This window comes from Larus michahellis, chromosome 4 (genome assembly GCF_964199755.1).
Source record: "Larus michahellis chromosome 4, bLarMic1.1, whole genome shotgun sequence".
Lineage (NCBI taxonomy): Eukaryota > Metazoa > Chordata > Aves > Charadriiformes > Laridae > Larus > Larus michahellis.
Window position 1 is genome coordinate 25101565 of NC_133899.1, and position 13446 is coordinate 25115010.

Sequence of the window (13446 nt, forward strand, 5' to 3'; positions counted from 1 at the left end):
TTTTTTTTTTTTTTGCCTTTTAGAATGTCAAATAAAATATTCTTATAATCAGTAAAAAGATCTGATCGGGGTGGTGGAAATTGGTGGTTTTGGAATATCAAGCTAAAAGCAAAGCACTGTCCGGGTGGGCAAAGGGAACCCTTTGAAGGTAAGGAAGAAGGTAAAGGACCCAAGCGGGGAAGCTCTCGCCTCGTTAGTCAATAATTGCTTCCTGTATAACCAGCTTCTTAGGAACCGAAAGCAAACTTTAATAGTTCTGACGATAAAAGAATAAACCGTTGACCACGCGTTCTATGCACTATAATGAATATATGTACAGAAATACAGTGACGCTTTCTCCAACACATGTACAGTGACACCTGGTGCATCAGGCACAGACAGAGAAGGACGCTTTCCCTACGAGATCATTCACATACCACAGCTGAAGTGCCCTTACAGTTTCTGATAAAGCAAGTTAATACAGTTTTTTAATTATGTAATTAAACAGTTAATTGAAGAAAAAACTTGGTTACATTGTACTCGTTCAAGTATCTGAAAAGAAGTTGGCTTTTGAATAACGCTAAGGTCTGGAAGATTTTTAGTTGCAGTATCGTATGTAAGTTATGATTTCTTCAGTGAATTCGTGACTAATTGAGAAGGGAAACATAAGGCTTCGTAACCGAGCTGGGAAGTACGCTGGCTATTACAAATTAAAAGCACTTTGTAGTTGCAGCGGTACCAATATGTACATATGAACACAAGGAAAACCGTGCCTACGTCTTCCCGTTGCACACCGAAGGGCCTCAGGGGCGACTCGCCCTCCCCGGGCGGCAGCAGGAGCTTGCGATGGGTGCAAGGACTGGAGCGAGGAACCCGGGGCGGGGGGGCTCCTGCGGCGCCGGGAACGCATCCGCTTTACACCTTCTTCCTCTCGGCGCCTGGGGCGGGCTCCGCGCTCTGTGCGGGGAAGGCGTGATGGTACAAGTGTCTGTGGGTCGCCGCCGCGCTGTACAGTTTGTACAAAGCCTGGGGAAAAAGAGAGAGAGAGAGAGAGAGGACGGTGACGGCCCCGGCCCCACTCGGGTGCCACCCACGGGCTGTGCTTCAAACCAGCCGCCGCTTGTTTTTGGGCACCGACTCTTGAAGTGTCCAACGGGGAAAGGAATGATCAATAGTTTGCTAATTTTTCAAACGACTCAGCTGAGGAGGAGCCCCCTGGAGTTGTATTCAATCAAGGACCACCTGGAGGACAAATAAGGGACTTAAGGGGGGTTGGGTTTTTCTTACGGGTTTCAGACACAGAGTTTAAATTTCTCCATCGCCAGCATTTTGTTTTACACCGCCGTGTTTTCCACACCGGCGGCTTTGCTGTGTGACAGGTACCTGCCTTGGCTGGATGATTTTTTTCTCTGTATGAATGCTGATTGATTTTTTTTCTTCGAATTTTACCATTTCCCATTTGTACCCAGGTGCACATTCCCCTGTCTGACAGAAAAGCCCGGCCTTTGCTTGTCTAACAAGGCAAACCCTCCCCATCCCCCACCCTCGGCAGGTATAAAACTGAGTGCCAATGGCACAGGAGATGCCAAGATCTGGGTCTGGCTGCAGAGGACCTGCCGTGACCGGCTCTGACATTTCCATTTCAAATGAAATTGTCACTGGGAAATAAAAACCACCCAAACACCCACGGGGACCTGCAGAGTGGCGGTGAGCCAGGATCAGCTGGGGACAGGGTGGAAGAGGCAGGAAACCGCAGGTGGGGCTTTGCCTACAAGTGTTTCGGGATTGTTTGGGAATGCAGTGGACCAACGGAGGAGACTTCACGCAGCTTCTCTGGGTTTCTTTCTTGAAAATACACCTTCAAATCCTACATAAGCGACCTTGCAGCATATTGTGCTAGTTTAGGCTTTTTTTTTTTTTTTTTTTTTTTCCCCCCCCCCGTGCCAAACCAGTCTCAAAGAGCTGATTTTTACTTGACGAGCCCGAGTTTGCACACGGCAGAGCAAAGCCCCTGGACCCCGAGGCCAGTGCCCTTGTAGCTGCTCAGCATTTGTGGCACAGCAAGTACCAAACCGGCCATGGGGGAAGGAAGAGGTTGATTTTTAACTACCTTTCTTTTTTTTTTTTTTTTTTTTTTTAAATGGCCTTTTGGACCTGTGCGAGCTGCTCCAACTTTCTTTTCAGAGGAACTGCCCACAAAACTCAGTGGCTGATGGAGCTGTCGGGCTTTGGTGACACACTAAAAGACGGAGCTGTCTTTTGTCCCGCACCTCTGCCAGACTGGGGTGGCACCCGGCTGCAACGCAGGATTAACGTATGTGTGCAGGAATACAGACTGGGATGCTCCCACCGGTTTAATTAGCTGCTGAGGAGGCTTTACCTAAATGAGGTTCCCGGTGCCCTGGGCGCAGGCCTGGCCAGCAGCCCGGCATTGTGCCCCTGGGGGAGCGGAGGCCAGCCCAGCGTACGAGGGCCGTACTCGGCCTGCTGCCCCGGCCAGAGCCTGGGGAGATGAAATATGTCTCCTGGGCTCTGCCATCGGCTTACTCAATCTGGTACGGGGTGTTTTTGCCCAAAACACAACGCGCGGCAGCATAGAGAGGCCTCTGCCTGCTCTGCCTGCGCCAGCGCCTGCAGCGTTGGTGCTGCAAAACAAGCTGGTGGCTCGGTTTGACCTCTCAGCACAACGGGAAAATCCCCGACCAGAACTGATGGGAGACAGATGAAGATCCCCATCATAACAAACAAACACACACACGCACCACCCCACCCCCCACCCCCCCCTCACCCCCCCCGCCCAAATCTCCCCCCCCCCGCCCCAGCTTGGCTCCCAGCACCGCCTGGAGCCCAGTGCCCACATTTAACCCCCTTCCCCGGGCATCTGGATCACAGGGAACAACCAGAGCTCATCCTCTGGTACAGGGCCAGGATGCCAGACACTCCCTAGAGCCCTCGTAGCCCCACCCCCGGCCTCCACAAGCCCAAAGGCAGCGATGTGGCCGAAACGTGCAGCTGGGGCTGAGACACTTTCCCCCAGGAGCCCACGGCCGTGGGGGGCTGAGGGGAATGGCATGCCAAGGAGATGGGGGGAACGAGAGCCGCTTACCTCATTCGTGCTTCCCTGGGGAGAGGCATTGAGAAAAAGAGGAGAAAGAAAAAGAAAAAAAAAAAAAGAAGCATCTCTGTGTATCATGCACGCCCGCGGGAGCGCACAGTGCTCACGCCTCCGGCCAGAGCCACTTACTGGGGCCAACATGGCTGTGTCCTCGCCCAGCCCTTGCGGGACCCCTCAGGGCTCCGTCCACCCCTCCTGCAGTCGGTCCCACCATAACGGGACACCGAACGCTTGCACAGGACAGAGAGACGGGGGCTTTGAACCCACCCGGGGCACTGGGCCACCCAGCCCTGTGCATTGTGGCGAGCAGAGTCCCGCTGCCCGAGCCCCGGTGGCTGCAGGGGGACCAGCACTGCCCGGCTGCACAGCTCCGTCTTGGGAGACCTTTCCCTGCAGTTGGAAAGCCGTGCCGCACAGCCTGCGGGGGCCAGCGAGCAGCTGCGGGCACTTTAACCTCTTTATTTTTCTAACCAGTTGGGCAGGTTGCAAGTGGGCAGCATCTCTGGCTTCCTGCTGGCCACCTCCTGTCCTCGCTTAACCCCCCCCCGGGCTGGGTCCTGCCCAGGGATGGGCAAACGCTGGGCTTAAACACACCAGCATCCCCCCCACCGCCCCCGGGGAGAATCCCCGAGCAAAAGGCTGGGGCATGGGCGCTGCTGGCACCGCAGCAGGGCTTTCTGTGGATGCTGAGGACAGGGCCGGCAGGATGAACCCACCCAGGACGCAGGCAAGGGGCCGCTCTTGCTCTCAAGCCGCCTTATTTTAAAGGCAGCGCGGCTGAGCAACACCGCTACCCAGCTCTGGGGTGAAGGAACTGAACAATAAACGCTTCGTTATTTTTTGACCTCCCTCCCCCGCCCAAAGCTGCGTGTTTAGCCCCAGCTGCAGCTCTCCGCACAGCGACGGGAACCAGGCAAACGTGGTCACTCTTCGCCAAAAACGTCGCTGGTGGATAAAAATCAGGGGAGGAGCAGGTAAGGCTGTTGAGAACGGCCCTTTCCCCTTTGAGGCACTACAGAAATAAAACCCACGACTGAGGCTGGTGGCTTCTGAGGGCTGAACGAACAACGAGCCCAGCGCGGCTGTGCCACGGGAAGGACAGGATGTCATCACAGCCCTTTAAATGTTATTTTGGCACACGGGCCCACGGCGGCAGCTGCGTTCGGGTGGGCTGCTCCCCTGGCCGGGGTGAAGGGGATCAGCAGGAACCTGCAGGGTCTGGGCTTTCCCCAGCAGCTCGGCAATGGGGAGAGGAAAGTGCTGCTGCAGAAAGGGAAACAGGAAGGACCGAGCGTTAAAAATACCGCGGCCGTGGGCTGTGAGATAACCCTGCCAGGGCCGGCCGCTGCAACGGCACTGTTCGGAACACCGGCAGAGCAATACAGGGGGTGCGGGGGGACACACGCTTACTCACTCTGACCATTTTTAAGATTTTAGAGGTGTTTCTGGACATCAGGGTCCAACCAAGACCTTCCCATGTTGTTTGGAAAAAAAAAAATGAATCAATCAAAATAGAGGGGGTGAGACCAACTGAGCCAGCGCAGCGCGGCTGCAAAGGGAAAGCGGGGCCCAGCACCAAAACAGGCAGAGCTGAGACCTGGCCTCAGTCTCCAGCAGACCCGGGGAGAGCCAAAATCCCTGCCCTGAACCAGGACAGCGATACGGCTCTTTCTGTTTGACATACACAGGCGTGCACACAAAACCCACAGCCCCGGCTCCCGTGGGACCCCAGGCAAAGCTGCCCCGTTCCCGCAAGGTCTAAGGCTCCACAGATCAGCATTTGGTGATGGGGGAGGCAAGAATTAAAAAAAAAAGGCAAAACAAAATAGCTTGCTGTGAGTTTTCTCATCCCCAGCCCAGATCTACACGGCTTGTCTTTCACACTGGGCAGGATTCAGAGCAGGGGACAGGGTGGGCTGGTACGCAGCTCCAGCCTTGCTGGTCACTCCTACTCTCCAACCCATCTCCTCCTGCCTACCTGCACTACAACCACAGCGCAGTCCCACCCAGGCCCATCTCCGGTCCCTACGACACCTCCCTCTTACAATCAGCTCCACAAACTGATCTGAGAAGATTTCCTCTCTCCCTGCTTTCCCCATCTAGAAGGTCTAAGGAATGGCCTAAAACTCATCATCCTGCTGCCTGAAGAAGACAGGGCACAGGTCTCCCCTCTCTGATCACACCACGACCAGCTCAAGCAGCTGGATCTGCCCAGGCAGGCCAGGAGGGAGCATCTAACAACCCTAAATACAAATGCAAAAGCCATTTCAAAGGGGAAGAAAAGTCCCAGGAAACGCAAACACTTCAGAACTTGTGGGGGGAGGGGTGTGTGGTTTTTTTTTTTGTTTTAAATCAAAAGCTCTTTATCCTACCTGGTCCCATAACGCTGCGGCCACTTGGTCTATTACTGCGCCCAGTTCTCTGTACTCCCCAGAGTATCTGATATATGCCCAGGTACACAGTGTGATAAGTGTCAAGCCCATGATCATGTTGCACAGACTGGCTATGATGTCCAAGCCAATGAAACCGGTCACTCCAGCTATCACGTAAGTGATGAAGATGACCACAAAGAGCGTGGCGGGGGTGCGGGCGGCGTGGAAGATGTTCTTGCTGTCGTTGTGCTTGATGTACTGGATGTAGAGCTCATCTATCTCGTTCTCCAGCTGCTGGAGGTAGCGACGGCTGAACTCCTCCCCACCCATCTTCTTCACCCCGCGAAACAGCTTCACGGCCTCCTCCTTCAGCTCCATGTGTTTGGTCTGGAGGTCACTAGGTGCAAGGAAGGGCTTGTCCCCACCACAGACCTGCGTGGAAAACACAGCCCAATCACTCCAGAAACCTCAGCACCCACAGCTCTTGTGCTCTGCCATGCAAACCACTGGAATTAGGGCTCCACATGCTCCCGTTTGGCACGGACCGCTAGATCCTGCAGGAAGACCTCCATATTGATGCTGTCCATCTGGGACAGCTCTGCAAGGTGCAGGTGAAAACAGGGCGGCAGGTGTCTGCACTGTGAAGCTGTGTCCCACAGCTCCCCTACTCCATTCACTCATACCCTTAGCCAGAATCTTGGGCAACACCGATGGCTGAGCCACGCTGACCGGCAGGACCCTGAACCCCAGCATCTTCCAGTGCTGGAAACTCCGCAGCATTTTCCTTCTGCTTCAGAGTACGGACACATTAGTTTTAAAGGCCCAGAGCAGTCCACGGGCGGTCCACACCCCTCTCCTGCCAATAGGCAGCAATCTCGCATACTGGTGAACAGAGAGGGGGCCTGGAAGCGGCTGGAGACAGGCTGGGATCTGAGCTTGACTTAAAACATCACAACATCTGGGGGTCACCAGAGCAAAGAGATGGGCTGACAGGGCAGGGCACAGGTGAAAAGCCAGTTATAATGACTTTATCTCCTAATTAGCACCAGCCATAGCACGGGTTGCACGGTCAAGCAGCGTTGCCACCCCAATACATCACATTTTTGGGTTCCATCTACCCGTGCTGGGGAACACTGGGAAGAGGATGCAAATTCAGCAGAGGCCACGTGGTCTGCAAAAAGCTGCCATCGGATGAAACAGCGACCCTCTGTCAACCACCCTCCCTTGTCCTGTCATGACAACCTGACCAGGCATTGCTCCACCCTGTGAGAAAGCCCCTTTTCCACCATAAACATAGGAGAGACCCTTTTTGGGACCAATGAACACTGGGACTGGACATGTAACCGCTCCTGGACAAGTCCATGCAGGACGTTTTCTCCCAAGAACCCAGGCAGGGAGGCTTCCCCATGAGGACAGGAGAGCCAGGAGACATGAGCGCTGTGAAACGACGTGCTCAGCACCACCTACCTCTTCCATTCTCCTGCTGTAGGTATCTTTGGCAGTGGCAACCGCTGCTAAATTGTTGGCTTCTGCTGTGGCCTGCACGAAGGACAAAAGGGGTACAAAGTTCAGCTGCAGAAAGACAGGGTTAAGAAGTGTAATTGCAGAGAGCAGCAGCCACTGGCTGCCTGGGTACCCATGGGCCACATGTGTACGCGGCCAGGACGTGCACGGTGCCCTGGTGCACATGTACAGAATTAAACAGCTCCCTTGTTTTAGCCAAGTGTACTCTCCCCAGCCTCTGACCGGTGCCAAAAAAGATCACCCCGTATTTCCATGTCCAGTCCCCTCAGGCAAAAGGCTGCATGAAGAGAGGATTCCTACCCTCCAAGCCAGAGCAACGAAAACTTTGGCTTTGGCTGTGGGAAACAGCAAGAGAACAGATAAAAGGCTCAGCCGTATGTAAACAGCTACAGCTGCAACCTCCCGCAAAGCCGTCTGGCTCGGAGAGCAGAGCTGCAGCCCGGCAGCCGCTGCCCGTGTGTGGGGCTGCGTCACCTCCGTGTGCGGCCCCACCGCAGCCAAAAACGATGCTGTTCACCTACAGGGGAATAAATTCGGCTCAGCTGGCTGCTGTGTGCACAGACAGCGAGACACCACACTCCGGCCGAGGTGCCTGAGCTGTGCTGCTGCGATTGCTAAGCCGTATCAGCCTCCTGACTGCCAAATACTTCCAAAAGGGCCATTTCTTGTGTTGTTACACTAAGGCGTTTGAACTAAGTTCACAGAAGACCCAATGTGCTGCACTAGCTGGCCACCTCTGACAGTTAACTGCAAATCAACGGCAATTACAGCGCCTGGATGCCCACCAGCTCACACTCACGTACCTGCAGCATTGACTTTGGGTGTGGTAATTCTTCCCCTTGGTAGATCTTTATGTATGCCTGCAAAACAGCGCACAGAAAATGAAAACACATTGAATACGGCATTCACGAGCAACACGCAAACACCCCCACCCAGTTCCAGGCACAGCTTTAACAGGATGTTAAAAGCACAGAAGAGGAGGACGTTCCTGGCACAAGATGGCTTCAGCAGGGGATGCTCTGTCAGAAAATGCTACGTAGCATGGCGCGAGGTCGACTCCTTGGGTGGCCTGGGTTGGTCACTCAAGGCTCTCATTCCATCACTTAGGCTGAGTATCTCTACCATCAAATTTGCACCTACCTCCGTCCTTCACTGAAGGAGAAGAAGCCAGAGTCAGGTAGCCCTGGAGAGTAGGCGGTGAGACTTACTCACTGATGTCTTGCATTAAAATGTCCCAGTAGTCATGACAACAAAAATAAGCTTTTTTCCAAAGGCAATGGGAATACGGCCCTCAGCCCACCTCCCCCGGTCCTCATTTCTCCAGGGAAGGGGGAGAAACAACCCTGCCCTCTTCTTGTGCTTACTGCACGGCCAAACATGCGACTGCAAGGTGTTTGCTCTCTGCAGCAATGGGAGCCAGGACTATTAGCTAGACCAAGAACGTTTCCTCTGCCTGCTGCTGCTTTCCCCTTTAATTACAGCAAAAGTGAAAGCGTGCCACAGATTAATAAGCCAAATTTCTCTCAAATAAGCCAATACCTTAAAATACTCCACAAGGCCTCGACAGGTGATATGGTTTCCATTGATCTCCTTAACGTCCAGGCTCTCGGGACTAAGAAGCCAAGGAATCAAAATCTTCAAGTTCTTGATGAATTCATCGTCTATTTCTGAAAACAAAACCCAACGTCATCAGTACCAGCGTTCCGTCAGACTTGTGCTTCAGTGTGCACTCATGTGAAACAGGAGCAGGAGAGTCAAAGCCAGAGACTCAGACACCCTACAACTTAGTGATGCGAGCAAGCATAAATGATCGTGGCCCCATTTAAGTTGTTAGTTAACCCCTGGACAGAATGTAGAGCTGTGCATATACCCACAAACTCGCTTCATGGTCTCAAAAATACTTGTGCAAACACAAACGTGACTGCAGGGGGAAAAAAACAGCTCTGCTTTTGCCGATGACACAGGTAAAGTGCACGCAACGCTGACAGCCAGAGAGCATCATCTTCTTGCCTAGACACATACACTCTTTGCAAATCACGACCTTTAGCGTACGGGGCACAGACACGTGCTGTGCCTTCCCTTTGCATTGCTCTATGGCACCCGTAGTAGAAATCTGCTGCCAGGGCTTAGGCTCTCTGGCTCTCACCCCCCCACCTCCCGTGCCAGCAGGTAAGATCTTCTGTGCCGAGTTCTTGGTCCTCTATGAACCCATATGTGAAATTCTCACTGCAAAGCATTTTAAAGCTTTTGCAGACCATTAGACATTTTGGTACACATACACTAAGGACTCCTGTGCGCTTACATCGCACCATCGGGCACCCCTTGGTGCAGGTACCAGGAACAGGCACAATCTCTGCTCCTACCAGCCTCTCCCCTTTGGCAAAGCACAGAGCTGGCACAGGGCACTGTTTGAGGGGTCCACAGGCTGCTTGTGTCACTTCAACAGAGACAGACTCATCTCCTAACAGTCATTCTTATGCCTTCTTCGTGTCTGACATCCATTTATTGCCATTTAAATTAAACTTGTACAAGGCCAGAGACAGAAAAAACAACACACTTGGAAGGTAAGGAGAGAGGGGAATGTGCCCATTTCTTCCATCAGGGCACAAAAAGCTGTGTACAGCTCTGAGGGAACAAGAAAAACGGTGTCAAGAAGCCGCTGCCAACTCCTGTGCCAGTTCGGCACACACCACTTGTTCAATACTACTCAGCACCTGAAATTGAGGGAACTAACAGAGATCAGCTCCATTTCCACCAGCACACCTCCCTCTGCGGCATCGCTCTCCTGCTTGCTGGTTAGCACAGAGTTTGCCAGAAGAACAATTCTGATCACCAGCCAGACAAAACCAGGGAAAAAGTAACTTCTTTCTGTCTGCTAATTTATTTTAAGTGACTAATGGGCCACTTTCTCTATTGCTAAGATTGCAAGCAGCGATGCTGGTAAGCAGTTTGTTCACTACAAACGACTAAAAAAATCCACAGCACATGGCTCCTTTCAGGGTGGAGAATGTTACCACGGCTTTTTTTCCTCTTTTTTTTTTCTCGGTACCTGTTGAACTAACTCTGCCCTGCAGGGAAACCACTGATCAGATAAGTCAGGACGATTAAATATTCCTTGGAAAGCTTTTCAAAGTGAAATAACGTTCCCCTGAGAGCATGTGTAACTGGCCTTCCATCCTCTGCAAGCACCAGCCTGCCTTGCAGCCACCAGTCTGCACCACTCTGCGTCTGCGCCGAACTGCAAATGAGGCACAGGAGTTAATTGCAGGCTTAACACCGAGTCCATAAACTTCCTATCTCAGCCCTGCCCTTTCCCGGTTGCCTATCAGCCATCTGTCCCGATAGTGCTTATTGCCAGCAGCTCTGAGACCTTTTCGGCGTCTCACACCTTTTCAGCTTTCCCATCTGTTCGGCCTCCACCTCTTTCTTAGGTTAAAAGCAACTGGCAACAGGCAGCTGCTGGACTTGGAAGAATGAGCCAAGTGTGTGTACCTCATTGGGAAGAGGATCCAATTCCTCTCCCAGAAGTTTTTCATGGAAAATACGCAGAGAGGTTTCAGGAACTAGGAGGGCATCTAAGGTATCCGCTTAAAAACCAGACCTTTGCCTTCCTACCTTTCAGTTTTCCATCAAAATTAGGGTTGGTGGCGACTTTCAGGCCCGGGTGAGGTAAGAGGAAGCAGGAGATTTTGGTGAAGCAGGAATGGATGTGCTTTCTGACGTTCTGCAGCTCCTCATGTTGATTTCCCGAGACCTGTGAGACACCAGTTTGGGATCAGGGGCTTTCCTTCTGATGGGGACACTGGTAACACTGGGGCAGCGGTGCTGGCAGGAGCACAGGGTACTCCGTGCTGTGGCTGCACACAGCGGGAAAAAGCAACACAGAAGGACATCCCATGGAGGCATGGCATACAAGGACAAAGACAAGGCTCTTCCAGCAACCAAGGAACTAGAGTATTTCTGACCACGTGCCCTGGGGCATGTTATTATCGTTTGGAAAATGTGTATGTCTGTGTATGACTGGAATATAAAAACATTTGAGATTTCCCACTAGGGCCTTTCTTGTCTCCCCTTTAATTAGGTCTCTGCACTACCAAATCACCCATGCATTTCCTGATTAATCCCAGCGGAGCCCTTGCCCATCAGTTTTACTGTACAACTGCCTATTACTAAAGCATCGCTCCTGATCTCTGGGGAATCTGCTGACTCCCATCTCTAACGCCTCTCCCAGCTGCTCCCAGCAAGTGAGCCCCAGGGAGCCCGGGCTTGGGCAGAAGCCTAGCACAGGCGGCCCCAGCCCTCCACTGAACGTGGCAAGGGAATTCAGCCTCCTAAAATGCCTCTTCTGTGATCTTAAGGCACTGGGTGTGACTGTCACGAGCATCTCTGTACACCGCAGTTCACACCTAACAGCTCACACTGTGGCCCGCCCCCAGGTGAACCCTCTCTGGTGCCAGTGCTCTGCACCCCATTCCCTGCTCCCTGCCCAGGACTATGCTTGCCAGTGCCGGCTGTCCCCAAAATCAGGGTCTCACCCTCACGCCCTGTGCACTCTCCATCCAGGCAGGGGATGGCAGTGTATCATCCCTGGGTCACCAGCCAGATTTGCCTCCTCACTCTCCACCACTCATGAGCGTACCCCCGGACTTGCATTGCTCATTAGATGAACCCAGATCAGAAAGAACACACCTTCAGTCGCTTCTCCAGAAATCTTGCACCACCATCAGATCCATAGGAAAATTCATAAGGGAAGCTCCAGTCACGAACAAGGAATATAAGGGACTAGAAAAAGAGACAGAAACACAACAGGGTCAGTGCCACACAGCACCCACTGAGTCAAAGTTACCAGCTGCTCCAGAGCCAGCTCAGAAAAACTCATTTTTCAAGGGTGTTGCTAGTTGTAGGACCAGGACTGGCTACATGACACCTCCAATTCTGCTGGACGTTATCAAAAGGGGGATCACAAAGGATTTCAGGGCCTCCCATCCTGCCACCACCACTCGTAGCAGATGTTGGAGCCCACTATCGTGGCAGGACCCCCCCCCCAGTATCCTCGTCCCCACCCTTGTGCCACAACAAAACGTGGCCCCCAGTCTCTGCCCAGCTCCAGCAGCATCTCACGCCTTTACTGGTGGAAATACCCCTCTGTGCAGGGCCATCCCACCATGGCGCTGAGACCATGCAGACCCGCGGCATGTGTGGCTGTGTCCCACAAGGGGAAGGGGGGAGCAAACCCAGGACTGCTGTACAGGTTTGCAGGGCGGCAGTTTGATTCCCTAGCCTGAAAAATAGCGTCAATCATTTAAACTTGCAAAACAAGAAAGAGATTTTAGCTAACCAGGACAAAAGGCAGCGAGATTTTTAATTCCAGCTACATTTAGTTCCATCCTATGGGAATTTTACAGGCTCATTTTTTCAGCCTTTTTCACTGGGCAGCCTTCCAGACAGACTTTTAATGAGAAGCAGATGCAGGATAACGAGGGTGAATAAGAAATCACTGGCTTTTGTAATCTTTATTGAAGAACTAAAGTTCCTATGCAATAAATAAATAAATACCAGTACGGTCAACTTTTAATCTTTAAAGAAAAAAAAAATGTTTTCAGAAAAAAATCCTGTCCCCAGTGTCTCGTCTGTGCAAGGGACCTATGTGCCGTGTAACGAACACACAGTTTGGAGGGGGAAGCCCTGACCGCCGAAGCCCAGGAGGGCCTGGCAGGGGTGCCAGGGTTCCTCTCATGCACATGAGTAAGCAGGTCAGCAAGTGGAATCCATTTCACTGGAATTTCCCTAAAAATTGTCTATGTTTAGAACAAAGATTTAGTGGAGGGAGGGAAAATATTTCCCCTCCTTACTTCTCTTCCATAAAACATCAGGAAAGGTTAAAAAAAGAGAGAGAACAGTCAGTTGGCCATTCCTAACTGCCTGACAAGCCACAGCGACTGCACCCAGTTAGCTGTTTCAGGACACGCTGTTCTTTCTTAGACCATGAGATGCTTAAGAGACATGTCCATGTTTAGGACTTTTCCACAAACACATTACGCGTGCCTTGCACTGTTTGACTCTGGAATGATTTTCTTTTTTTCTTAAGCAAAATTGTTCCAGACGGGCTGTCTTTACCATGCCTCCTACCCAACCTCAGCCCCTCCAGCCCAGCACACTGCCAGCCTTTGCGAAGGCATCACGAACGGGACTGGTGTCCGGTGAGGGCGCACGGGGCAGAATGGGTGGTTCCGCTTCAGCACAAAAGCGAGGACACACCGTGGAGAGGAGGGAGCCGAAGGGCAATGTTAATTTTTCACTGCCAAGTATTCCTTCCTTCCCAGCAGGATCCATGCAACTGCCTCGCTATCAACACCTTCTCTGCACTCCCTGCTTGGCAGCGTTTTCCTATAGGAGCTGTTTTCCAAAGCCTCCCTTACAGATTTGTATATTTTAAGGACAAAAGAGTTTCAGCGT

General features: G+C 52.3%; 1 protein-coding gene across 4 annotated transcripts in view; it reads right to left on the minus strand.

Moving 5' to 3' along the window:
* Positions 1 to 14: 14 nt before the first annotated feature.
* The window catches only part of ATL1 (atlastin GTPase 1), a 31634-nt gene continuing 18202 nt past the window's right edge, over positions 15 to 13446 (minus strand). Inside the window, exons 7-14 of one of the 4 annotated variants that reach the window (XM_074583565.1) lie at positions 11680 to 11772; positions 10606 to 10744; positions 8530 to 8657; positions 7794 to 7850; positions 6934 to 7005; positions 5467 to 5898; positions 3086 to 3100; positions 21 to 1005 (exon numbers count right to left, since the gene is read on the minus strand). In XM_074583565.1, the coding sequence (XP_074439666.1) occupies positions 895 to 1005; positions 3086 to 3100; positions 5467 to 5898; positions 6934 to 7005; positions 7794 to 7850; positions 8530 to 8657; positions 10606 to 10744; positions 11680 to 11772 (1047 nt within the window). In that variant the 3' untranslated portion in view covers positions 21 to 894. Of the gene's footprint in view, positions 1006 to 2819; positions 3101 to 5454; positions 5899 to 6933; positions 7006 to 7793; positions 7851 to 8529; positions 8658 to 10605; positions 10745 to 11679; positions 11773 to 13446 lie in introns of those variants that run through there. The other 3 variants (XM_074583566.1, XM_074583568.1, XM_074583569.1) reach the window with 3 other exon arrangements.